This window comes from Thunnus thynnus, chromosome 3 (genome assembly GCF_963924715.1).
Source record: "Thunnus thynnus chromosome 3, fThuThy2.1, whole genome shotgun sequence".
Classification (NCBI taxonomy): Eukaryota; Metazoa; Chordata; class Actinopteri; order Scombriformes; family Scombridae; genus Thunnus; species Thunnus thynnus.
In genome coordinates this window covers 37,690,753-37,718,637 of record NC_089519.1, presented here as the reverse complement: position 1 = coordinate 37,718,637, position 27,885 = coordinate 37,690,753, and the positions used below count along the sequence as shown (strand labels likewise).

The 27,885-nt window shown below is 38.0% G+C and overlaps 1 protein-coding gene across 2 annotated transcripts; it reads left to right on the top strand.

Moving 5' to 3' along the window:
- On the top strand, positions 1-24,091 carry LOC137180396 (NLR family CARD domain-containing protein 3-like). Of its 2 annotated transcripts, XM_067585737.1 has the most exons (9): positions 1-90; positions 3,103-3,497; positions 5,458-5,577; positions 5,831-5,914; positions 6,733-8,581; positions 14,860-15,033; positions 15,251-15,424; positions 22,497-22,543; positions 22,774-24,091. In XM_067585737.1, exons 2-9 carry the CDS (start codon positions 3,221-3,223, stop codon positions 23,331-23,333), a joined length of 3,285 nt encoding a protein of 1,094 aa, XP_067441838.1. In that variant the 5' UTR covers positions 1-90; positions 3,103-3,220; the 3' UTR covers positions 23,334-24,091. The 2 variants fall into 2 exon arrangements, with proteins under 2 accessions (XP_067441838.1, XP_067441839.1); XM_067585738.1 differs by lacking the exon at positions 5,831-5,914.
- Positions 24,092-27,885: the final 3,794 nt, after the last annotated feature.

Sequence of the window (27,885 nt, the reverse complement as noted above, 5' to 3'; positions counted from 1 at the left end):
TCTTCGTGTTCTCATAAAGACTCCACAGATTCAGTTCTCTCAGTCTGCAGGAGAATCTACAATCAACAAGACTTCAGTTGTTGTTTCTCTGTGAGTGTTAAATACATTTCTATCTCTTCACTGTTTTAAGGAGTGGACGACCTCATTCAAGCTAACCAACCTATCTGATGTTGTAGTGGAGTGTTGAGTCCTGTAGCATTAACGTCATTAACTCTGCTGAGACAGTATGAGACCTTTTGTTTACAAAAATATGGAATCACCAAATGTGCTTGTTGGAAACCTTCCTGAACCTTTTCATGAAGAAAACAGAATTGTCATAATGTGTGCTATCTTCTTTATGATTCACCACACATTCATCAAACAATCTGACAAACTTCCTCAAACTGATATCATACAGTCTGACACAGATTCTGACAAAGATTTATTGGAACTGTCTCACACAGTGTGACTCACAATAAACTTACACAACTGATGTTGTTAAAGAGTCTAAAGGCACCTTTAGTCTCAGTGGCAGCTGGTTAATGTGAGGTGCCGCCTCCGTTCCAATTATCCAGAGAAGAAAGGCTGTTATGTTAAACATAAATTAAAAATGTACAACAAAATAACTATGAAATAAAAAATGTTGTGTCTCGTAGTCATACCAGCATTAATTTAAAATTTGTTTTCAAATTTCATTTGGTTAATTTGGTATGACACTTCCTGTTTGAGGGGCGCCGGCCAAATGAGACTGTTTTTCATTAGTCGTGCAACATGCCCTTGTTAACTTCCCCTCAGCATGTGACCTCAGGGAAATCCCTGTTGCCATGATGAGTGTTGTTTCAGTTCTCTTGAACTCTTCTTCTCTTCTTGAACTTTGTGAGATTGACCCTTCAAGGGCTGAGGATCTGTTAGTCGACTGTCTCTCCCTTTCCTGTGGTTTTGCTGTAACAAGGAAGACCTTGGGCCCTATTTTAACGATCTTGATGATGATCTTGATTATATAGTTATTTCAGGGGACTTTAATATTAATTTTGATAATCCGAATGACCATGATTCGAGAGAGTTCATAAGCCTTATGGAGGCTTTTGAGTTCTCTCAGCACGTGTCTGGACCCACCCACAACCAAGGTCACACTCTGGACCTGATTAATGCAAAGGTACTTAATATTACTGTAAACTCAATCAAGGATATTATTGTATCAGATATTTTTTGTATTTCTTTTGATGCCTCCTTTACTCCCAGAAAATGAATAAGGAAGCAAAACTGTGCAAAAACCCTAAATTGGTTTTGACACTGCCGAAGCCTTTACTAGCTCCATGTCCGATCTGGTATTGTCCACTTCAATATCTCCAGATGTTCATGTAAACAACTTCAACTCGAAAGTAAAAAATCTTATTGACAAAGTTCCTCCCTTGAAAACAAAAAGCTGCTTGGACAAATGATATTTTTGTAAAACAAAAAGCAAAGTAGACGGGCAGAGCGTAAATGGAGAGAAACCAAGCTGCAATGACATTTACAAAGATTGCCTCATCAATTATAACAAGGCAAAATCAAAATCTAAAATCAGAAATAATAATATGAATAACACACAAGTGCTGTTCTCCACAGATGATCGGCTCATCAATCCATCATCTTCGACCCACCCTGACCTACTATAAAATACAGGGAATTTGCGTTTTTCAACAGCAAGATCACCACCATCAGAAAAACATAAGTTCTTTTAGTTTTGGCAAAGAAGATGTGTTACCTACTCACAAGAATAGGACTTGTGATATGTCAAATTTTGCTCCTTTGGACTCAGGCATCCACAGCACTGGAGGATGCGGTGCTGATGCTCAAGTCCTCCACCTGCTGTCTCGACCCATTTCCTACAACCTTTTTTAAAACTGTTTCTAACTGTTTAAATATGGAGATACTACAAATTTCCAACTACTCCCTCCAGTCCACACTTTTTCCAAGTGCTCTTAAAACTGCTGTCATAAAACCTTTGCTAAAAAAGAACAATCTAATTCCCTCAAACATGAGTAACTACAGGCCAATCTCAAATTTCCCGTTTCTCAGTAAGATCCTCGAAAAATTTCGTATAATCAACTGAATAGCTACATAACAAAAAATGAACTGTTTGATGTTTTTCAATCTGGTTTTGATCCCACCACAACACAGAAACTTCCCTTATTAAAGTTGTAAATGATCTCCGCATAAACACGGCCTCTGGTAAACTCTCAAACCTCGTACTCTTAGATCACAGAGCCATGTTCGACACTGTCATTCATGGGATTCTGCTAGACAGACTACAAAACTGGGTGGGATTGTCTGGTCCTGTTCTAAATTGGTTCAGAACCTACCTACTAGACAGGAATTTCTATGTCTCTATGTCATTGAAAACTTTGCATCTGATAAAGTTGTTGTGTCGTGGGGTTCCACAAAGCTCAATCCTTGGTCCACTCCTGTTCAATTTATATATGTTTCTACTTGGGCACATCATAAAGAAACACAATATACAATACCACAATTATGCAGATGACACGCAACTTTACATCTCCCTCTCTCCTGATGATTTGAGCCCTATGGAAACACTGATTAAATGCATCAAGGGCATTAACACATGGATGAACCAGCATTTCCTGCAACTAAATAGTGACAAAACAGAAGTTATTATTATAGGTGTAAAAGCAGTGAGAGGAAATTGCAGACTCGACTATTGCAGTGGTGTCTTTTCTGGACTCCCCCGAAAAACTGACTGCAGCTTATACAGAATGTTATGCACATATTTAAACTGGGACTAAGAAAAGTGCACTGTCTGCTCCTGTTGTAATCTGAATCATTATGCAATTTAATTACCTATGCATCCATTTATGCAAGCGTATGTTTGCTTACTTTTATGTATGATAATATGTATGTTCATATTTTGTCTTTGTAATTGTATTGCTTTCTGTATGAAATGTGCTCTATAAATAAATTTGACTGCACTTGACTTTGACTAGCGTTTCATACACTGTCCAGCCATATACTTGGTTTTGACCTAGTCTTGTTTAATTTTCATGTGCAATGTACTCATGTAATTCTTAACTGTTTGTACATTACATGTGGGATTCATTTATAATTTTCCAATGTTTTTGGTAGGTGATGTTTGGACTCAAAAGCAAGACTCAGCCACAGAGAACATCTGGCTGTGGACTGGTGTTTATGGAAATGGCAAGTCCTTCATGTTGAAAATATTCTGGGATTTTAACAGGAAGAAATGAACACGAAGGAGGACCTACTGAACACTCTGGAGGATTTGAAAGACGAGGAATTCAAGAAATTCAAATGGTTTTTGGAGCAGCCTGATATCCTGGAAGGCCTCCAAGCCATCAAAGCATGCAAGCTGGAGAAGGCAGAGAGATGGGACACCGTGGATCTGATGGTGCAGACCTACCAACTTCCTGGAGCTGTGGAGGTGACCAAGAAGCTTTTAAAGAAGATCAACAGGAATAATCTGCTGCAGAGTTTATCAGACAGCAGCTCAGGACCAGAAGGTCAGTCACAGGAAGAGAGAAACATGATGTCACTGCAGGGTGAGAGGTGCATTTTGATACTGCAATGATCTTATGCAAACAAGATATTAACTTGTTTGAATAAGATGCCATCTCTCACATTCAGACTGTGGAGGTCAGACAGAAATGCTACGTTCATGTTATTTTTTTTGTTTTAAGACTGATTAACACAAACATTTCTGCTTTCACTGACAGTGGAAAAGTCTTCACTTTCACTATCATGCCACAGGAATGAAGCACTTGAAAGCGCAATACATAAATCAGCCACTTTATTCGTCTATATGTATAGATTTGAAAAACAGCAGAGCAATGAAAAACATTAGCAGCTTTGGGCCCTACTCACTTTGGAAAGTATTTCCAGGATGTTTCCTGTTGTCCCACAGTGAGGAAAAGGAGCCATAAAACAGCATAAAGACAAGATAAACAGAAACAAAACAAGTTAACCATTCTTCATTAATAAGGGCTGAGTGACAAATCTAATTTAAAGAGTGAATACTCAACAAAAGAGTGAGAAATGTCAAAGTTAATTGTATACAGAGGCAAGTTAGACAGAATTTGAAGGGCTAAAATAAGAGATTGGTTAATGAAACGTTCCAATATATGTATGCAAGTATGTTGACAATGTATAGAGGCAGACATACACATTCATTGTTATTACTGCCTTTGTGTTTTTTTTGTAATTAACCTGCTTACGTTCCATCTATGTTGTTAGTTTTATCTGCAAGCCTATAAGTACCATCTCTAGAGTAAAGTAGGGGTGGGATTCTTGGTATTCCACTGACCTGCAATCTGAAACAAGCTAACGGGTGTTGATGAAGGTCACTGTCTGACCAACAGAAAAGACAAAAGTGTGTGAGAGTATAACAGTTTCATGTGGAAGCATCTTCCAGTCTTCTGAAATCAACTTCTGAAGTCATTTACTGACCAACATCACTGGTTCAGTGTTTGTTGTAAAAACACCAGTTAGTGAGTGATGGAGGAAGAGGGGAAAGTGAGATGTGCTCACAGGGCACTGACCTCTCAGCGGAGTTCCACCTTTTTCATTCATTCAACATAAAGCTACTTATTAACATTGTGTTACGTCCCCAGTCTAACATGTTTAGAGCCCCCGCTTTTCCCAGGCCCAAGAACGGTCAGCCTGACAACCATCAAAGTTCTCTGTAGCAGTTTATTTTGCAGAACTTCGGAGCTGAGCAAAACAACAAACAAAACTAAACTAAACCCCCACCCTAAACTTCCCTATCGAAAAACAAAATAGAAACAAAAGACAAGGCATAATCTACACACACACACACACACACACACACACACACACACACACACACACACACACACACACACACACACACACACACACACACAGGATGGCAGGATGGTCCTCCATTGCAAGAGCCGGCATCAGCTGGTGTTTAAATCATCCGTTCTGGCCAATCAGCTGTCCCTGCACCCAGGCCAATCAGGGAGCACCACCTACACGCAATCAGACATGCACACACTAGAGGGGTAAGGAAGAGAGAGAGCGGTTATTGTAAAAATAGAAATACAGATGACCTGCAGGAGCAAAAAACACAATAGTGACCAAGGGTCATAACACATTGTTACAAAAATCTATGTTTTGGCTCAGAAGTGACTAATAGGGGATGAGGACCTGTGACCCCTAACATCAAACGGAACTCTCTCTGTCTCTAATTTACTTAATTTGATGCAAAATATTTGCACAAGCCCCTGTTGCAATTGTACTGCATGATACAACATAGAAATTATGTAAAAATGACAAATGGTCAATAAAAATGATCAATTCAAAAGGCAAATATAAGACACTGAATCAATCTCTCAGTTCTCAATTCAAATCAGCTTTATTGGCATGAATGCTGTTAAGTTATTGTCAAAGCTAAATTGCATATTATTACATTTTACTTATTATTAATTATCTCTCTCTCAGTGGATGTCAGCGATGCCTGGGAGACTTCAGAGAACAGGGGACCTTCCTCCTCTCAGACTCGTCCTCCTTGTCATCTTCATCCTGTTCCTGAACTTCCCTCACACACCAGTCAGAATGAAGGTAAAGCTGCTGTAATCTCTGGATTGTATTTGTTGGTATATTTGTTGGTGTAGTTTCCACATTGTTAACAGATGATAACTGGAGTTCTTAAGTTAAAAATACTGCAGCAGATTTAGTGGCTGCAAATCAGAACTGTGGCTCATTAACATCACAAATCTTTCTGTGTTGATGCAAAATTTTGTGTCCCGCATGCTAATTTAATGCAGGGTTAATAAATGTCCAAATTATGTCTCTCTGTTTCTCTTTGTGTCAGACGATATCAATGATGATGAGGAGGCTTCAGAGAACAGAAAACTTTCCTCCTTTCAGCTTCTGACTGACAGCAGTCAGAGCGAAGGTAAAGCTGCTCAAAGCTGCACATGCTCAGTGGCATCTGCCTTACACAGAACTACTCTCTGGAGACTGAAAACCTGATCGCTGTTATTAGTCTTTTGAGCTGTTTCTAAACAAACTAATGTGACCAAACTCTTCATAATGAAGGAACATGTCACCCAGTGCAGCTTTGTGACTGCCATGTTTTTAATAGTTTTTGGACAACAATGGAGGTCTACAGCACAGAGGAATAAGATATATCAGACTCTGAATACACACACAATACTTTTTAGTAGATCAGTTCATTGTTGGTTTAAATCCAAACATGAGATTTGCTGTTAAAATGGTTTCTGCCTAGAGATAACCAATACCCCCTGCTGGTGTGGATAAGGTACCAACAGAAGGTTGTCCTCTTCCTCTGACTGAAGTATCGAACGTAGTTCCCAAAATCTACACGCTCGACCCTCCAAGCCTTGCTTAGGGAACCAGATTCACAGTTATCACAGTGGCAATGGTTTTTATCTTTTGTTGTGATGATCACGAGGTTAACAGTCAAATATGGCATTCATGTAATAAAGACCACCAGGAATGTATGTGATTGGCCCATGCAGCACCTTTCTGGATGGCATCACATTGCAGCAAAAGTTGGGCCCAGTTCTACTTTTTTTGAACAGCAGTGTTTTTCTGAGCCATCTGCAATGGCACCCTCACTGCACAACGCACTGCCCCCATTCAAATAAAGGAGGAGAGAGGGAAAGGAGAGGGCTGCCTTTTTTCATGCAGAGCATAGATTTGTCTGTATGCCCCTTAATACTTTGTTTTTTCTATTTATGTTTGATACAGATGTGATGGTTCCTGTACCAGAGCCAAAACCCATCACATATTACCAACACATGCTTAAATTAAACCTCCAAGACAGATTTATGTGTGCACAAGAGGGTTGGATGGCGGATAAGCAACGTCTTGATCATGTCTACACAGAGTTGTACATCACAGCTGGTGGTGACGTACATATCAACACACAGCATGAGGTCAGACAGATTGAAATGGCAGCGAAGCCAGCAGAAACAGAGAAACCAATCAAACCCTGTGACATGTTCAAACACCCTTCTGGAGAATACAGACCTATAAGAACAGTTTTGACCAATGGAATCGCAGGAATTGGAAAGACATTCCTTGTACATAAGTTTGTGTTGGACTGGGCTGAAGGAAGGGCTAATCAAGATGTGCATCTCATTTTTCCCTTCACCTTCCGTGATCTGAATCCACTGAAGGGAGAAAAGATTAGTTTGGCTGAGCTCATTCATGAATGCATCCCAGAAACTATAGACATCAAGGAGGAGGCTCTAAATCACATCTTTACAACTCTACAGTCATCAGGAAACACCAACTATGACAAGAGCAAATACAAGCTTCTGTTTGTTTTGGATGGACTGGATGAGAGCCGCCTTCAACTGGACTTAAATAGCAACGACATTCGCTCCACTGATCTAAGAAAGCCAACTAGAATAGAAGTATTGCTGTGGAAACTCATCAATGGGAAACTGCTACGCTCAGCTCGAATCTGGATAACCACACGACCTGCAGCAGCCAGTCAGATTCCTCGAGATTTTGTCAACAGCATGACAGAGGTCAGAGGGTTCACTGACCTGCAGAAGGAAGAGTACTTCAGGAAGAGATACAGAAATGAGCAGCAGGCCAAAACAATCATCTCCCACATCAAGACATCACGAAGCCTCCACATCATGTGCCACATCCCAGTCTTCTGCTGGATCACTGCTATAGTTCTGGAGGATGTGTTAAAAAGCAGAGAGGGAGGAGAGCTGCCCAAAACCCTGACTGAGATGTACGCAGAATTCCTGGTGTTTCAGATTGATCGGACAAAAGAAAAATATGGCCTAGAAAAGTGCATTCAGTACATTAAGTCATTAGCAAAACTGGCTTTCCACCAGTTGGAAAAGGGCAACCTGATCTTCTACGAGAAAGACCTCAGAGAGAGTGGCATTGATTTCAATGAGGCCTCAGTGTGCTCAGGAGTGTTCACACAGATCTTTAAAGAGGAACGTGGGAAGAAGAATGACAAAAAGATGTTCAGCTTTGTCCATCTGAGTGTTCAGGAGTTTCTTGCTGCTCTCCATGTGAAAATGTCACTCATCAACAGCAACAAAAATGTGATGCCTTTTCCACGACCAACAGTCCAAAACGTGCAACTACTTGTAAGGAAAACCTCTACAAAGAAAATCCACAGTATTTCCATTGACAAGGCCTTACAAAGTCCAAATGGACATCTGGACCTGTTCCTTCGCTTCCTCCTAGGCCTTTCACTGCAGACCAATCTTGATAAACTAGAAGACCTGCTGACAAAGAGAGAAGGTAGCTCAGAGACCAATCAGGAAACAGTCTGGTACATCAAAAAGAAGATCAGTGAGAACCTGTCTGCAGAGAGAAGCATAAATCTGTTCCACTGTCTGAATGAACTGAATGATCATTCTCTAGTGGAGGAGATCCAACAGTACCTCAGTTCAGGAAGTCTCTCCACAGATGAACTGTCTCCTGCTCAGTGGTCAGCTCTGGTCTTCATCTTACTGTCATCAGAGAACGATCTGGATGTGTTTGACCTGAAGAAATATTCTGCTTCAGAGGAGGTTCTTCTGAGGCTGCTGCCAGTGGTCAAAGCCTCCAACAAAGCTCTGTAGGTGCACAGATAACTGCAAATACTAACTCTATCACATGTGTAGGTTTGCTCTCAACTAATGAAAGTCTTATGGTGTGTTCAGACCAAATGCAAAGCAAATATTTGTGTGGTGTGATTACACACAAAATCGATGTAAAGACATGCACCAGTTGAAAATGTTTTAACTTCAGCAACAGATTTGCACATATCACAGGGCTTTATGAATGTACTTCATGAACATAAAGAGGAGAGGGGAACAGGAGAGAGACTGGGACAGAAAGAACTGGAGTTCCTGGTGAGTTCTGAGTTCATTCAGAGGTCAAACTGAACACAAACACAAAGAGACACTCCCTCAGACATGGTTGGTGCCTTCTTTTGCTAGCTATCTTACAGCTAATGTACAATAATGCATGTTGGCTGTTTGGGGTGAATAAACACAAATGATTCAGTGGTCCAACTTGCACAAGTAACGTGAGGCAAAAATTTGCTTTGCATTTGGTCTGAGCACACCATTTGTCAACTAATAGTAATACAATTTAGTCAACTAATTGATTAGTTAGTTTATTTTTAAAGATTTAGTAGTTTGTGTCTTCAGTCTTATATCTCAACAGATGAAAACAGCCATGCATAAATGATCTGTTACAATCTGTTCTCTCACTGATTCACCAGAGGATATTTGTGTTAATTGTTATGATCCGAGAGATGTGAGTATAGTTTTTCAAGTAATGATCTTTGGTTGTATCCAATGTCAGTTTTCTATAAAAAACGTAATGACTAAAAGTTTCTTAAGGCCCTTTCAGACATGCTCTTTTATGCTAATCTGATCTCAGTTTAACATGTTGATCTGGTGTCTGAATAAGCAACCAAGTTACTTTTAAGCATAAATAACAACAGAAATCTTACAGGTCTGTCGGAGTAACATTTCTATAACTTTTTGAACACATGTCTGAGCTAAAATCCTCTGAGTCTTCATCTCTGATGCACAAATAAAATAGACTATGAAACACTGTGAAAGAGACAATTTGAGGAGATTCTTCTCATATAAGATCAGTAAATTTCCCTGAAAAACCCCTCACAGAGCCATAATAATAATCTGAGAAGTACTCTTTTCGTGTATTTTACTTTTTTTTTATAACAACTGCATGGATGAATAAATGAATATCCAACAAGAGCTAATAGGAATTAAACTTCACTGCTTGTGCATATGGGACTTTATAAAAGAGGCAGCAGAATTGGCTCTCTAATGATGTTAAATGATGAAATGTAGAAACAGGGTGGTGCGCTCTAATTAAGAATTTAACAGCAAAATAAGTTAACCCATCAAAATAACCCATCACCCACCCTGATCACAACATTTTCAACTCACAGCTGCTCTCTCTGCCAAGTATTGCACGATAATTAGTGTCTCTTTTTCCATACATCTTGTCTGAATAGATAGATAGATGAATAGATACAGTGCATTCAGAAAGTATTCAGACCCCTTCACTTTTCATATTTTGTTATGTTGCAGCCTTATGCTAAAATTGTTTAAATTATGCTGAATTGTATGCAGAATTTATTGATTGATAGGATAAGTAAGTAAAACTTTATTTATATAGCACCTTTTTTTAACGCAGGTTAGCAGTACTTTACATTGACATTGGCACACATAGAAAAGAGGACAAGAAAACCATAAAAGACACATTCAAGAACACATACAGGCATCACACACATACGAACACAGCAAGCATACAGTCATCACCAAGAGCACACGCTTGAATTTATCGAATGTTATGGGAAAGCCATTCTAAAAAAGTAGGTTTTCAAGTGTTTTTTGAAACAGTCAACAGACTCAGCTGATCTGATGGAAGTGGGGAGATGTGCCAGGGCAGCAAAAGCACAGTCGCCTTTGGTTTTTAGTTTGGCACGTGGTACGGCCAACAGTATTTTGGGTTGGAAGACCTAAGTGACCACCTGGTAGTATAAGGGCTTAGTAGCTTGGAAATGTAGACAGGAGCTAAAGTGTGTAAGGCCTTATAAGTGGTTAAAAGAATCTTGAAGTCAATCCTGAGCTTCACTGGCAGCCAATGCAGTGAGGCTAAAACAGGAGAGATGTGAGATATACGGCCAGTCCTAGTTAATAGCTTAGCTTCTGCATTTTGTACAAGCTGAAGATGTGACAGGGCGGCTTGGCTAAGGCAAGTGAAAAGGGAATTGCAGTAATTGAGGCAGGAAAAAATTAAGGCATCAATGACATGTGCTAAGTCAGAGGTTGACAATAATGGTTTGATTTTTGCAATGATCCTGAGCTGAAAAAAGCAGGATTGAACCATTTTATTGACATGATGTTCAAATTTCAATTTAGGGTCAAATACAATGTCAAGATTCCTGGCGTGAATGATGCCTTCAGCAGTATTTTCAGGGCCAAAAATGAGAAGCTCAGTTTTGTCAGAATTTAGTTGAAGAAAGTTGATAGACATCCAGTCTTTTATCACAGCTAAACAGCTGTGGAGAGTATTTAGGTTGCTAAAATCAACTGGTTTTACTGAAAAATAGCCCCTTGAGATGTAGCATCTCATTTTTGAGGGGGTCTTATAGACACAAATACACAATTATAAAACACATACATACAAACAAAAACAGCATTACATAACAAGCATACACAACAAATGCAGATACAGAAATCCCGCTCACCCTCTCCCATCCACACCGTCAGCCCTCAGCTGTTGTACGAGAAAAATAGGATCCAAAGACCTGGACATTAAATCAATTACATCAACATAGAGAGCAATTGAAGCAGTTTGTCTACAGTTTATTTGTAACACAAATAGACTGAGGATTGTAAGTACACACAAATTAAAAGCAAAAACAGTTTGTTTTACGATGAGAAAATAAAGATGTCCTGAAGCAGTGTAAAGAGGTAATAGATCTCAGAAAAAGAGGAAGATTATTCCAGTTGGATGGAGTTTTATATTGGAAGGACCTGCGTCTGACTTCTTTGAAAAGTGGATATGAGTGGATATGAAGATCTACATGGAACCAAAAACTGTTTCAAATAGAAAGGACAATTAAAGTAAACACATTTGAAGATTAACTGAACCCAGTGAACTTGCCTTCTAGATTTAGGCTGCAGCCAATTGAAACAATGGTGAATTCTATATGGACACTTCAAAACAAATCTACATAGAGAATTATAGATGACATTAAGGGGCAAAAGATAAATGTCAGAGGTGTTCTGATAGACAATGTCAGCATAATAATAGGTCAACTGAGAAATTATTCTTTTTCTGACTTGAAATTTAAAACAATTAATTGATCGATAAAGTGAACTAAGACAGATATGTTCTTTAATTAAATAAGAAAATAAAATCAATGTGGGACTTAAAGGAGAGTTCAGGGTCAATTCCAAGATATTTGAGCGAGTCAGCTTTCTCAAAGGGTAACCAATCATTAAGATTAATATGCAAATCAAAGGGTTATTGAACGACTGTGTCTTGTGCCAAACACTTTGCAGGACTTCTTATTCAATATGAGTTTGTTGTTATGAAACCAGTTTTAGACCAAGTTAAAATTGAACTGTAAAGAATTCTGGGTTTGTAATATATGAGGGTTAGAAGTGTAAATAACTGTCATCAACATAGAGATGAACAGGACAGTTTGAGCATATTTGAGGTAAGTCATTAATAAAAATAGAAGAAAAAGTGGTCCCATGGTGGAACCTTGTGGAACACCCTCTTCACCAATTAAATAGTCAGACTGAGAACCCTGAAACACAACACACTGAAATCTATTATAAAGATTGGCATTAAACCAGAGGAGAGCATTTTGAGTTAAACCAATTGAATAGAGCTTATCAAGGAGGAGGTAGTGATCAACCATATCAAAAGCCTTAGAAAGATCGATAAAAATTGCACCTGTGAGTTGGCCTTTATCAAAGCAAGAGAACACATCTTTGGTGAATTATAGAAGAGCGGTGGTGGTGGAAAAGTTAGGTCTGAAACCTGATTGGGATGGAGATAAAATATTAAACAGATTAATGTACTGTGATTATTGATTAAAAGTAAGTTTCTCAAAGATTTTAGCAATAGTACAAATCATAGAAACTGAATGATAATTATTCACATTGGATGGGTCCACCTTTTAAAAGAGGGGTAACTCTGGCATATTTCCATATGTGAGTAGACACAGACAAGTTAAATAAATCTGCAAGGGGATACATTATTACATGATTGGTAAGTTTAACAAATTTGGCTTCCACACTGTCTGGACCAGCACTACTACTTTCTTTTAACTCACATATAGTATGAAAAAACTCAGTAGGCAGGATTTTTCTAAAGGAAAATTAACCATTGTAAGTAATGAAGTTTGAGGAACCAGCTGTACCATAGGAATTAAAGTGTTGGGAACCACAGATAAACAAGAAAATGCTGATTAAAAGCATGGGAAATAAGTAAAGGATCAGAAATAATTTTGTTATTAATTCGTACCTGGTTTATGAGGCTTTTGTTAGTTTTGTTGAGAATATGGTTCAAGTGATTCCGAACTGTCTAGGGCTATGAAAATCCTGAGAAAAGCTATCTCTATAGTAGTTGAATTTTGCATTCCTTGTTTTGGTCTTATATAAATTCCTCAAGTATCTGTAGGTTTCCCAGAATTTTTACACCAGCAATATTTTGCCCAGGCTTTATCCCTTTGTTTGGAAAGGCTGATAAGATATGAGCTGATCCAGGGTAAATGTCTGCCTTTAACTCCAATTGTTTTCATGGGAGCATGTTTATCAATTACGTTCGTAACTTCAGCATAAAAGAAGTTCCGTGCATCATCAACAAAAGGAATTAATTGAAATCTATCCCAGTTCATAGCAATTAAGTCTTGAATAAAACAATCTACATTAATATTATTGCATTGTCTTAGTCTCATATATTTAGGAGGAGAACTTGGAATTTTAATTTTTCAAACACAAAATATAATAGAGTGATCACTTATTATAACAATCTGACATAACACCAGATTTAATTATCCTTTCAGAGTAAGTGACAAGTATCCAATCCAACAGGGATGAATCCACTCTAGTAGGTTCATCAATTAACTGAGTGAGATTTACACTACCCAATAAATTTCTATCATTGGAGGAGGAATGATCAAGCCAATTATTATTGAAGTCACCTATGATAATTTCATTATGCGTCTCAAGAGAATTAACAGTTGACAGAATACATTTTGTAGAGTCAGTTGGAGCAGAGGGAGGCCTATAAATGTTGCCAACAGTTAAATATTTGTTGTCATGAAGAATAATGTTAATGAAAAGACATTCAAAATTAACTGGCTCTACATTAGGAATGACAATTGAAGCACAGCTCCTAATATTAAGATGAATAACCTTTAAACCTTTAGCTGATTAAATTGTACCAATAGAAAAAGCAGCAACCAGCAGGACAGACAGACAAACACCATACGTACATACACACACACACACACACACACACACACAAACATGCACAAAACACAAAAAGAAATGAGTAGCAGGTAAACTAAAAGAGAGGAAATAACCACAGGCTCAGACTGCTACATAGCTTATGTATGGGCACAAAGGGAGGGCCCTGCTTATTCCAAATCAAGTGAAATAGATTATCCAAAAATCATGCAGATTATATTCAAATTGATATAAAAATATACATGGCTTCAGATATCCACAAAAAAGTGTAAATAACAAAAGAAAGAGATTTCATAACATCTAGAGGCAGAAATTAGCAAACATTCAATGTTCCAAGGTTTAACAACAATGGTTAGCCTACGACATTGCATCATTACGACAGTCTTGAACGGAACTGATGCCACTGGCATCAAAGTTTATGGTAAACACTGACTCACACACCATGGCATTATCACATTGTAGCATGTAGGCTAACTAAAATAAAGTTTGTAATGAAGTTCTTGTTTGCAAATAACAGAATAGAGAAGTAAACTGAAGTTACTGAAATAATATAGTCAATGTTCCAGTTACGCGCTGTGATCCAGGAGAAAAGAACTAAATTACATCAGTCAAGCAAACAAAATTAGGAGGTTAGCAGCTTGCAGGCTCTACTCACAATACTGTGTACAATACTGATCCTCTGTATCAATGACAAAAAGACATCACTTTAAAATAGATGAAGCCAGCGATGTTACATATTAATGTATATATTACTGTTACATGTTACCATTTAGACCATTTAGTTGACTTATTGACTGACAGAAGGAAACTCTAAAATAGTTTTTTACATTGTATACAAAAGATACAGGGTCACTGTTTTCCTTTATCACAAACTCTCTTTCAGGTTGAGTGGCTGTAATCTGTCAGAGAGAAGCTGTGATGCTCTGTCCTCAGTTCTCAGGTCCAAGTCCTCTAGTCTGAGAGAGCTGGATCTCAGTAACAACAACCTGCGGGATTCAGGAGTGAAACTGCTCTCTGCTGGACTGAAGAGTCCACACTGCACACTGGAGACTCTCAGGTCAGAATTCAACTTCAGTTTTGTAAATGGCTATTTAAATATCGCTGAACATACAGGTTAATGTCAATGAAGATTCCCAACATCTGAAAGATACACTATGGTGCTGACCTGCAAAAAAACCCCCAAAACACACACACACACAAAACAGGAAATGACTGAAGAAAATTCATTATTTTCTTCAATTCTTCAGCAATTGATGAAGTGTTTGTGTCTCCAGACTGTCAGGCTGTCTGATCACAGAAGACGGCTTCATTTGTCTGGACTCAGCTCTGAGATCCAACCCCTCCCATCTGAAAGAGCTGGATCTGAGCTACAATCATCCAGGAGACTCGGGATTGAAGCTGCTGTCTGCTGGACTGGAGGATCCATGCTGGAGACTGGACACTCTCAGGTATGAACAGACAACACAAGCTCACACACTGTTTCTCTGTTACACTGACAAGCTTAGGACTGTTAGTTCATAGTCTGTACCAGCAGCACTGCTGATAACAGTGAAGACTAACTGATGTGCTGAGATCATTTGGACAAGGGTTTGGGATTCCTCAACCAAGAAAATGTTATTTGACTAAAACCATACATTTTCACATAATTTGAGACTATTATCATTGCAATATTTATAAAAAAGAAAACACAGGTTATACTTTTTTTTTTTTTACCATGCAGTAGCAAGAAGAAAAATGAAACAAATACTCTCACTGATGGAGTTGATGTGAGAGATTGTGCTGTGTGCCATAAAAAACAATAATTACAAAATAGCATTGGTTTAACAAGGTTTGAATGCATGTAAATTGCGATTTTCTCATCCTCCTATGGTCAGGGTGAAGCCACAGATGTACAGTACAGCTGTAGGGATGGGTATGGCTAGAATTTTATGTTGTGTTCACACCAAATGCGAAACAAATTTTTGCCCCACATTACTCATGCAAGTTTCAACATGAGAGTATTTATTTTTATTCATTTAAAATAGCACAAGTTTTGCTGTGGGATCATTTGTGTTTATTTGCGCTAGCCAGCAAGTTGCCTAGAACTGTGTTACCTTTTTGCAAACTGGACTTCCAGAGGAAGGGTGACTTATCTATACAGAGCTTGGGATTTAGCCAGATACCGGCAGACCTGTGAAGATAGGGGTCAGATTTGAAGATCTGAGCTATTCTCTTCCAAACTCAATGAATATGGGACAAAATAGGATGTGACTGATTCTGTGGGGCAGGTTTGGCTGTAATATAGATCATGGACATAAGAGGGGTGCAAATGGTGCTTTTGAGATGAAACCACGGGCAAAGATCACTGTGCTATATACCTAAGAGTGAAAATGTAATGGTAAATAACAAGTTAGGCACTCCTTTGTCCACAGGCCTCTGCAATTTTCACAGGTTAGTAGTTGTCTAGGAGTAATGATGCTAGTTCCTTGGCATAAACTGTCTAAACCTGGTGCTTGACTTGAAGGTAAGTGCTTGATAACGTCAGTTATCTCCTCAATAGTAATGGGTGATTCAAGATGTTCGAGCTGGTCCTATGACAACGATGGAAGATTGAGAGTTGACAGAAAGGATGTAATGTCTTTTTGTCCACCTTTGACTCAGAGGTATAAAGTTTTAGATAACAGTCTCTAAAAGCCCCATTTATCTCCTTGGGATCAGGAAGGCGCCCATCATCCCTCCTGATGGCTGGAATAGTTAAATAAATGGTTAAATAGTTTAATTTATCTGGTGAGTAATCTACCAGCCTTGTCTCACTTCTCTAAGTATTTCTGTCCAGCATGAAAAAGAGAGAATTCTGCCCTTTGGGTCATAATTGAATTGAACTGGTGCTTCAGTCTAGTCAACCTGGTAAGATTTATGGATGACATGTTTTTTTTTTTTAAGTTTGACTGTAATTCTGTTTTCCTTCTTCTTAAACGAAGAGTATTAATAATGTGACCCTTAAAAATTTGCGATCTAAGTGATTCCTTAATAAAAGGAATAACACCATAAAAGGAATAACGCACACAGGATAACACCTTGATTTGTCTAATAAAAGGCTAGAGTTTAATCTCTGTCTAGTGGATATATCTGGTCTATTAAAGGACAGTATATGGAGAAATATTGGGCTATGGTCTGAAAGAAGTATATTACCAATGTCACTTGATACTATAGTGGATATGAATGACTGAGATACCAGAAAGAAATCTGTCCTAGAAATAAGCTATGGGGTGAAGAGAAGAATGTATAATCCCTTGATGATGGATTTTGTAGCCACCAAACATCTGCCAAATCAGACGCCTTAGACATATCTTTGAGCACCACTTATGCTCTACAAGTGCAGGCTGATAGAGAGCTATGATCTAATACTGGGTCCATTACTTCATTAAAATTGCCACCCATGATGATTGGATAGTCTCCCATATCATTGTTCTTCTCAGTCTTTATTCTTATTCCGTCTTCCGTATGTTTTTTGCCGCGTTTCAACTGCTGCATACTTTGTGCTATAAAAACCATTCAACTGTCAATCTGTGCAACTCATTCAACAGATGTGTGCTAGTATTTTTCTGAAATGTAACATGTTTCAGTGATTTTATATAATTTTCTCAAACATTAAAATTTATAAGGGCAGTCTATGGGACGAACCGTCCAACTGAGTTGGAACCTTGGTCACTTTGACACTCAACTGCTCGGAAGTCCCTTATCATACAGACGCCATTCAAACTGTAAAATGTTCACAAAACTTTGAACTTTCAAAGTTATCAGATTGTTTAGTGATATCTTTGGTAGTTTTTCAGCAATTTAAGCCCAAAATCAGGGGTTTTTAAGACTTTTTTAGGTCTCACCAGTGTGTCATGTGATCAGGCACAGTGGAGAGCACAGATAATTTTAGACCAGAAATGTTTTTCTAAACTGCTGTCACTCCCACGATTTTAACTCCTCACACACATATCTTGCCTCATTATGTTGCCACAAGCCTCCTCTCTCTCAAAATGTAAATACATTTCACATAGGATTTATTGTTTTTGAGATCTGAACCTTAATTGATAGAGAGTCCCTGTCATGTTCTCATTGACTGCAATACAGTCTGCAGGATGTGTGTCTTCTCTCACTGCAGTTTCTTAAACTTACAGATTCTCTCTTCCTTCAAACACTTTTTACACATATCATTCATTCTCATGTTAAACTAGTCTTGCTTTCACTAATGATGTACAAATCTCTGGGCCTCAAGCTCTAGTTTGAGACAAATACATTTTCATCATCAAAATGATGATCCTCTCATTTTTGAGAATGTCTGTTGGCTCAGTGGTTTAGAACACTACTCTCATGATCAGCAATACCTTAGATGACAAGGTTGTGTGTTCAATACCTGCTCACTGCAGTGCTCCTCATAATATTGCCCTCATGTACAAAGTTGCCTCACATCTTTATCCTGTACCAGAATTCAGTTCCTCTCTAGCTTACCCTAACATTACTACCTAGAATATGGATTGATATGCTTGTTAAATACATCTTTTCCTGTGCCACAAAGTATGTGTGAGTAGTCCAGTGGTTTAAGAACTCCTTTTAGATCCAAAAGGTTGTGAGTTCGAGCCCTGCTTAGGGCAGAACTCGGTAGAGTTGAAGGATGAAGGAGTCCAGGTGATATCAATCTGCTTGCTGACCTGCTGTTTTGTCAATTTCATTCAAGTGACAGGCTAAATACCAGAATGTGGCCTGACATTTGTGTGTGACATGTTAGCTCAGTGCATAGCATGTCTGTCTTACAAACATGAGGGTGTAGGTTCAATTCCACCCATTGCTGATTTTAATCTTGCTAGATTCTTCAATAGTGTTCAGCTTCCAGTTATGCAATCTAAATTTGCTTTCAGCAATCACATGCAATTTCTACAGAAATTGCATTTTCTAGTTCTTATTCCGTATTCCGTACGTTTTTTGCCGTGTTTCAACCATTCAACTGGCAATCTGTACAACTCATTCAGCAGATGTGTGCTTGTATTTTTCTGAAATGTAACATGTTTCAGCGATTTTATATAATTTTTTAAAACATTAAAATTTATAATGGCAGTTTATGGGATGAACCGTCCAACTGAGTTGGAACCTTGGTCACTTTGACACTCAACTGCTTGGAAGCCCCTTATCATACAGACACCATTCAAATTGTAAAAGGGGGACATACCAAATACTAAGATATTCTGAAATTTATATACATTTTTAAAAGTTTCAAATTTTCACTCAAATTGTAATGTGATATGTCATGTGTAATGTAAAAAATGTGAAACAAATGCAAAATAGGAGAATCTTGACTAGGGATGTGCTGAGGGTCCGGTATTTGTATTTGTATCTGTATTTTTTGAGGCAGCAAAATTATTTGTATTTGTATTTGAATAAAAGTGGAAAAAGTCTTAAAAATCCTGTTTTTGTTTTATTATGCTTTTTATTTTAGAAAATTAAAATGCTTTTGATTTTAGATGATTAAACTGTTATAATAATAATATATAATATATAATACCAATAAGTGTTCATGAATAAACTACCTTATGAAGGAGGTCCCCACACCGAGTCTTGAACTGGAGTCTCCCAGATCATAGACGACTGCACTGATTACTGAGCTAAAACCTCATTTGTCACCTCATTGCAGACAGACCTCTACCTATTTATACACCCATAACACAGAGACAGCACAGCGTGTAACATGTAGGGAAGAACTTCAAAGGTGATTATTGCTTTGCACTTTTCATTTATTGCCTATTTTTTACAACCGAACTTTGTGGAAAGGAGAAGGGGAACAACAGGTTATGGAGAGTCGCTTGGAAGCACTTTGCGTGTGTCAGTAGCTCAGTTTTATCTGTGGGGAACACCCCCAACTCTGGGAGTGATGTCCAAATAAGGAAATGTGCGTCATGTAGCAGGTGGATGTAACCCCCCTCGTTGAGACCTGCTGATAGATGTAACAGCGGAGCAGAGGAGAGAGACTGAGATAGTGATGTACACCGACCTGCGCGCTGGTATTTGACAAATATTCATAAAAAAAACGACAACAACAAACCCCCCCCCCACTATTTGTGCTTTGCCGAATAACGTATTTGTATTCGGGCACACCCCTAATCTTGACTAGTGGTCTCAGATTATTGGACCCCACTGTATATGTGACTAAATGTAAACAAAAGTCTATTAAACCTGACAGGGCCGGCCCAAGGATTTTGGTGGCCCTAAACAAGATTTTGTTTGTGGCCCCAAAAAACTCCCAGCGCAACCACCAAATCACACACACTGCTCATAACTGAATGAACACGAACAAAACAACGTCTTTTAAAATATATTAAAATTTGAACATCTGAGATACAATTAACAATTACAAAGTATTCAAAATAATAAATAATAAAGTCAATATATTTAAACCATAAAAAGCAACAAACTTGCACATTCAAGGTCTATAAAAAAAGACAACGACAAATGAACACCAATAAAACCAAAAATATTTTGCCAAATAAATAGCAATGAAAAATCAATCAATAAGAGTGAAAAATACTCTAAATAAAGTGAACACTAAGATTTGGATGCAATTCTGTCAGTTCCTTCTTCTGGACAAAGTCCAGCAGTTCAAATGCAGTCACCCTGTTTGTAACTGAGGAAGGTTTCTGATTTCCATAGCCAGCTCTCTCCCATAAATGTCGGCTTCCTCGTCACTCCTCAGTGTGTTCTCAAGCTCCTCACATTGTTTCTCCAATGCTTCATCATCCAAGGTCGGGAAGTTTAGCAGTACACCAAAGCTTTTAACTTTTCCAGGCGTTTCAAACACTGTAGACACAGTCATGTTGGAGGTGGATGTAGAAGGCTGTAGTACCTCTGTTATGACCTCTGCAGCTGCAGTCACATCAGAAGAGGGAGTAGATGCCTCTGAAGTCTCTGATGATGTCCCCTCAGCAGCAGTCATGTCAGCTGATGACGTAGACAGTCCTGGTGCAGTGTAAGTTCCTCCAAAATATTTCAGTAACACCCCTGAAAAGATTATATATCAGATAATTATGATTCTTTAAATATAGGCCGTGAGACATTACATAGGTATGTTATATGTATCTTCCAGACCAATTTATTAACCACACAACAAACGCAATTTTATCCAATTATGCAAATTATCCAATTATTATAACTATGTCCAAATACGATCTACAAAGATACAATTTAACATAGCTAGAAAGCTAATGGTTAGCCTGAAACACTTAAGGGTAATTTGGACACTTGATATGTTACATATTAAAATAATAAGTCAAAACACCAATTTAATGTTGCAAGAAAACATTGGTTGCTAGTTAACAAGGAAAGCTGGCCTTTATGAATTATAAATGATGCTTTCAATCCTACTCATGTTAGCTAGCAAGAAAATAGCAAGAAATCAAGCTTGTTCTAATAAAAAACATTTCAGCTAAAATAAATAATACTACTATATTCACTACTTTCTAGCCAGCTTGCCAAGTTAAAATTATTGTGGCTATGTTTAATTTAATTCGTTCAAAAACATGACTTAAATGTTACAAGAAAAACGACTAACAAATTCATTCAAACAGATTCAATTAACAATAACATTCCTATATCTTGTGTTATTTTCCATCTCTATTTTCTCTTCTTTCGTCCTTGAGCACCACTCCTAAACTTTTTTAGGAGCCATTTATGCAACATTACTCGGTTCATCTAAAGAAGTTGCAAATGGAGATTTATTGCCGCATTAACCAGCAGCAGACTCAACAAGATGGCACTGCTACATAACAACAAACCGTTGACCAAACGTTAAGCCGCTAAGTTACCGTGGCAACACACTGAATTTCTTGCTACTGTTGCGACTGTAAAACGATGGATAAATTGTTTTCAGCATCACACAACCCCCGTGAAACGACTCATCTCACTATCAGAATTTGATCCATTTGGACCGATAACCGTTGGAAAGAGCTGCACGACTGAATTATTTTATCCCCGTTCAAGTTAGCAGAGGGCTAACCGGAAGTTAGCTGCTCGGCCAGTGGACGTCTCTGGCATGCATTCATCCGGCCAGTACGGGAAAGTTGCCACAGATTTCAGATTTAAAAACTCTTTGTGTGATCTACAGAGAGATTTATCTGGCGGTGATAGTCTTAATCAGCGTTGTGTGAACTTGTTTGGCAAGGGCTTAAATGTAACAGACGTTCATTTATATGTAAAAATCCCACACTACTCAACCAGAGTAACTAGTGAAGCAGCGTCCAGTTGTCCTGAGAGTGAATTTGTCAGGAAGAATAAGGCAACAGGTGGTGTGATCAGTGATGATGTGATCCAGTTTGAGCCCTGCAGACCTCTGAGGTCGGTCAGCTCTGATGCTTCTTCACAGAATCCAAACATGCTGAAGCTGCTTTTATGTGTTTATAAATTGAGCTGTTTTGTCTTAATGTTGGATCTGAGTGAAGTTTTATGAAAATCATTGATGAGGAAAGTTCTGAAGATTCATTCTGACTTTGTTTCTTCCTCCAGGGTGGATCACTGTGGGGAGCAGAGGCTGAAACCTGTTCCAGTGAGGTGTAAGTGTGTGTTCACTTTGATTCATGAAAACAAGGCAGCACATTACACTAAAGTAGTTTAAATCAAAAGCTTGATTATCTGCATTCAATTCTCAGTTTGAAAGAAGCACCAAAAGATGAGTCAAGTATTTATCTAAATAAGAATCAATCTGTTAATAAAGCAACAAGTGAACCATCAGGTGTGTTAGATGATAAACTGCTGCTGTATTGTGTCTTGTTCTCTCCATCAGATTTCTCCGAACTCACACTGGACACAAACACAGTAAACACATACCTCAAACTCTCTGACAACAACAGGAAGGTGACATATGTGATAAAGGAGCTACCATATCCTGATTATCCAGAGAGGTTTGACTACTGGCATCAGCTGCTCTGTAGAGATGGTCTGACTGGTTGCTGCTATTGGGAGGCAGAGTGGAAAGGACTGGTTTATATATCAGTGAGTTACAGAGGAATCAGATGGAAAGGAGCTAGTGATGACTGCAGGTTTGGAGGGAATAATCAGTCCTGGAGTCTGAGGTGCTCTGATATTGATGGTTACTCTCTCTGGTACAATAACACAAGAACAGACCTCCCCTCCTCCTCCTTGTCCTCCTCCTCCTTGTCCTCCTCTGTCTCTAACAGAGTAGCAGTGTATGTGGACTGTCCTGCTGGCACTCTGTCCTTCTACGGAGTCTCCTCTGACACACTGATCCACCTCCACACCTTCAACACCACATTCACTGAACCTCTGTATCCTGGGTTTGGGTTTGGGTGGTCTGGTTCTTCAGTGTCTCTGTGTTCACCGTAGGAGGGAGAGTCTGCTCCTGTGTAGAGAAACACTCACACTGATGACAAACACATACTAACTCAAAATCTACAAGAAAATGTCTGTTCATTTCTGTCATGAATACAATGTGTTATGGTCCATCTCTGAGACCATAGCAAATGAGGGAAACACACATGAAGGATTAGCTAAAACACAGGAATTCTATTTAACAGATTAATTTTGTTTAACTAAGGTAAAATAAAAAAAAAGGTAAATTTCAATTTAATGGATACAGCTGGACTAATAAAGGAAATGCTAAATTAACTGTACAAAAAAATCAAAACTCCAACATAACACAAAGTGGTTTAAGGGGAGAGAGAGCCTTCTGGCTGCCAGGATGGGGCAGGTCTTTTATTACCTATTGGAAGACAGTGTCCAGCTCCACCCAACCAGGAACGTGCAACACTTAAACACAGACACACAACACAGCAACACCGCAACACACACAAACTCCAGGGCCATGACAAATGTGCGTTTTTGATTTTAAATACTTTGAAACACATAAAAATATATAAACATTCAGGTTTTTGGGGTGAGAGTTAAAATCTAGTTTTAGGATTCCTTTACTTTATAATTTTGTACACAAATAAGTACAGTATGTAGTTACACACACACATGCTTACAAATAAAAAATGTGGATGTTTTTTCTGACAAATGTACCAAATTATTTCACTGAAATATGTCTTCACAGTTTTTGTAAATGAGATGTGTTATTAGAAAATAAACAAGTCATGTATATAGTCAAACAGTTTTTGTTTTGTTTGTTTATCACTGATCATTTGAAGGTTGAAATATCTCATATTAGTGTTTTACTTATCCACTGAGCTAACCCATCCATCTCCCGAAATTAAAATTGAAGTGATTGATATTTTTTGTTTGAGACAGGAGCAACTTAAAAATTTTATGTGAAAATTTTGTTGAAGGGAGGGTTGTCATAACATTTGAGGAGAGCAGAGGAGGATCTTTTAACTTCTTCATTTAAAGTAGGTTTTATTTCTTCCCTTGTGAGAGTTATTTTATGGAGCGTCATTAACAATGAACTAATTTATTAACCAAGAAAACAACAAAAGCTGGTGGACCAGCCAAAATGAACAAAAAGAAGGGAAGACACCCACACCAACCCACAAAGGGTCATAGGATCTGGGGTCTCCCCTCTAACCTAAACCCACATGAAAACTAAACCTAACACATTCAAAGCTGCGAAAACAGGACTACCAGACCTGTCAAACAAACAAACGACTAACAAAGGCAAAAAACTAAAGCATAGCAAAAGCACACAAAACAAGCAGCTGCTGCCACAGCTGGGAAGTGGACAAGAGAGGGGCCCCCTCAAAGCTGGATCAGGGCCACCTGGGAGAGAATACACCTCTCTCTTCTTTCACTCTCTGGCTCGCTCGACCACTGATGCTCTCTCTCTCTCTCTCTCTCTCTCTCTCTCTCTCTCTCTCTCTCTCTCAAATTCAAATTCAAATAAGCTTTATTGACAGATCAGAAACCTATATTGCCAAAGCAGTACAGAAAATTATAAACATTGAAAGATGATTAATAATTATAAATTATCTATATATAAACAATAATATTAAATACAATACAATAAAAGGCATTTTTACACAGACACACAAACACACAGAAACGTTCACTACAGAGGTTGTTTCCCTAAGATTATGACAAGATGTAATATATATTTTGCAGCTTTTACTATACATTGACTTTTCTCCCCACATAGATAGGACAGTTTCTGAAGATCAGGGAGGTGGATAAATTCAGGATATATATGGTTTATTTTTTCAAAGAAAACTTCCTCACATACTTATATTTGTCACAATATAATTAGAAGTGAGATTCTGTCTCAACTTCTCCTTTACGACAAAGGAGAAGGTGCGGTGCATTTTCACCACGTTTTCACCGCACCGCCTGATGTGGGCTGAATATGGCCATGTAGACCTTTTCAATCCATCATCTGTCTGTGGCTGGAGTTACTTTGCTGATTCAGATTTTACATTCCGTGTCAGATGAACTCATCAAATCTGTGATATCATTTTTATGTCTTTTTATCCATTTTTGTAAATTATCCTGTTATATATTTTGTTTTGTTGCTAATACAAAGCATATATTTTCCAGTGTTATTTTATTTATATTTGTAAAGATTTTGAATTAACTTTTACTTGATGTTAGCGAACCTGATGTGTTGTTAGCAAAGTAAACTAAGTGATGGTCCTTTGGAGGCAACATTACACTAGTTTAATGGCTACAAGGAGCTAAATAGCTCATATTGGTCCTGGTTGGATGGTTTATACTAAACTCACTGTATAAAGTTAAGATGTAGAAGAAGATATTTACATTAAATGATCATTTATTTTGTACTTTGCTGTAACGAATGAGGGATATATATTCCAAGGTATTTAATCCCACCTGTGGGCCATTTAAACCCATTCTGAGATTTGACTAAGCGGGAAATTCTACGACCTATGTCCATGGCTTCCACTTATTATCAACTTATTGTATTGTAAAAGCCAAACTTCTCTATAATCTTTTTTACATGAAGTACTGTTATTGTGGGATCAGACAGATATAGCGGGACATCATCTGTGTATAAGGAAGTTTATGCTCTTCTTCTTCGATAATGATACCTTTTACATTCCTATCACCTATGATTAGCTGAGCTAAAGGTTCAATACAAATTGCAAACAATAGGGGTGATAATGAGTGCCCTTGTCTACACCCCTGTTCTAGACTAAAGGCTTCTGATCTAGACCCATTAGCTATAACAGAGGCCTGTGGATAGTTAGTTATCAGAAAAGTAAATGGGCTAGCCACTTTTTTCCAACTCATTATCAGTTCTTATTTATAAAAGAAACTAAATAATATGGGGGGGCAACAATACAATATTATTTATTCAATATATTAAGGTCAAATAATACAAGTATGGGTAGCACCAACTTCCTCTTTGGGCAGAGTTGTTTGACAGTGGAACGTCATCCAGCTTTCTGTGTAGAAGTGTGAACTGAACAGCCACAATGGACAAATGCAAGTTTTCTGAGGGCTGGCTTGACAATCCCAAATATAAAGCCTGGTTGGCCAGGGATTCCAAATAGAAAGGAAAGCTAGATGTAAACTTTGTGTGAAATCGTTGGACATCTTCAAAATGGAGGAGTCAGCAAAACTAAATAACGTACTGTTTTAGCATTGCAGCTAGAATAATATGCTGTGCATTGAACTACAGTACCTAACTACAATCTTCTGGCAATTATTTGGCAACATATTCAGAATGTAACATGCATGTTAACAGTTGGATGTTAAAACCACTTATTAACATAATAAACTACTAACTATATGTACTCAGATGTCAAATGTGGTCAGAAAAATCTACTGAGAATTCTGGAAAAGTATGGAATTTTGAAATGGAAGATGTGTACGAACATCGGTGGACAGTCAAAAAAAGCCTCAGTCTGCAGTCTTTCTGATTCTATGGTATTTCCTCTAAAACCTGGCTACATGTCCACGTACAATGTCTGAATAAGACAAATAAGAAAAAAAATCAGTCTCCATTTAACTGTATTTAAAATTTGAAACACTATATGTAGCAGTCTGCGTGGTAAATTAATAATTCATTCAAATTAGTTTTTTGCACTTCAGTTTAAGAAGGTGAAAATTAATGTTATCATTTAATTTTGAAATCTGGATGTGTGGGATTCAGGCTGAAAAGCCATGACATGAGCTCCCTGGCTGTAAACATTTTTTTTTTAGTAAGTTTTGTGTAATTTATTTATTTCAATAGATTTTCTGCTTGCAGTTATTTTTTCTGGTTCTGAATCTAATATGCTCACAAACATCTTTAGAATCAACAGAAAAAACTGAATTGATTTATGACATACTGGATATCGATCGTGATCATGTTTTTTTTTAATATCTCCTATCTTGTATACAGTATATGTGTCTATGTTTTCTATGTTTCTGTTTAAAAGGGATCCTGATCTTAGTTAGACCACCTGTTTAAATATACCTACGCGTCCATGAGATCTGCCATCATTGTATGAGTCATTACTAACATGAACACAATTATTTATCTGCAGAATCATCTGCTGCACATTGACCTGATTTGTTTGTGATTGTTGTTTGATTATTTTATGAGGAAACCGGCAGCTGCAGCAGTAACAGTCGTCCAAGGCAGGTGGAGCTGCAGACTCTCAGGTGAGCTCTGATGGTGTCCTGGGTATTATGGCTGGAAGTTGATGACATGGTTGAAATATAATTCAAAGAGGATGTTTATGAAATGGTATAAGATGAGCACATTTCTGTGGCTTCACAGAACAGTTGCACAGTTTTATTTCCTGCAGGAAACTGCTGAATCCAGAAGAAGAAGAAGCCAAACAGGAAATAGTGAAAGAAAAGAACTAGAGCTTTGGGATTTCAGGTGAGGATTTACAATGGCTCCATAACTGACTGCAGGTTTCTCATTATATAAATGTTACCTCACTAATGATATGACACCAAATAATAACATGCTGTAATGACTCTGGTTCAGAGTAAGTGT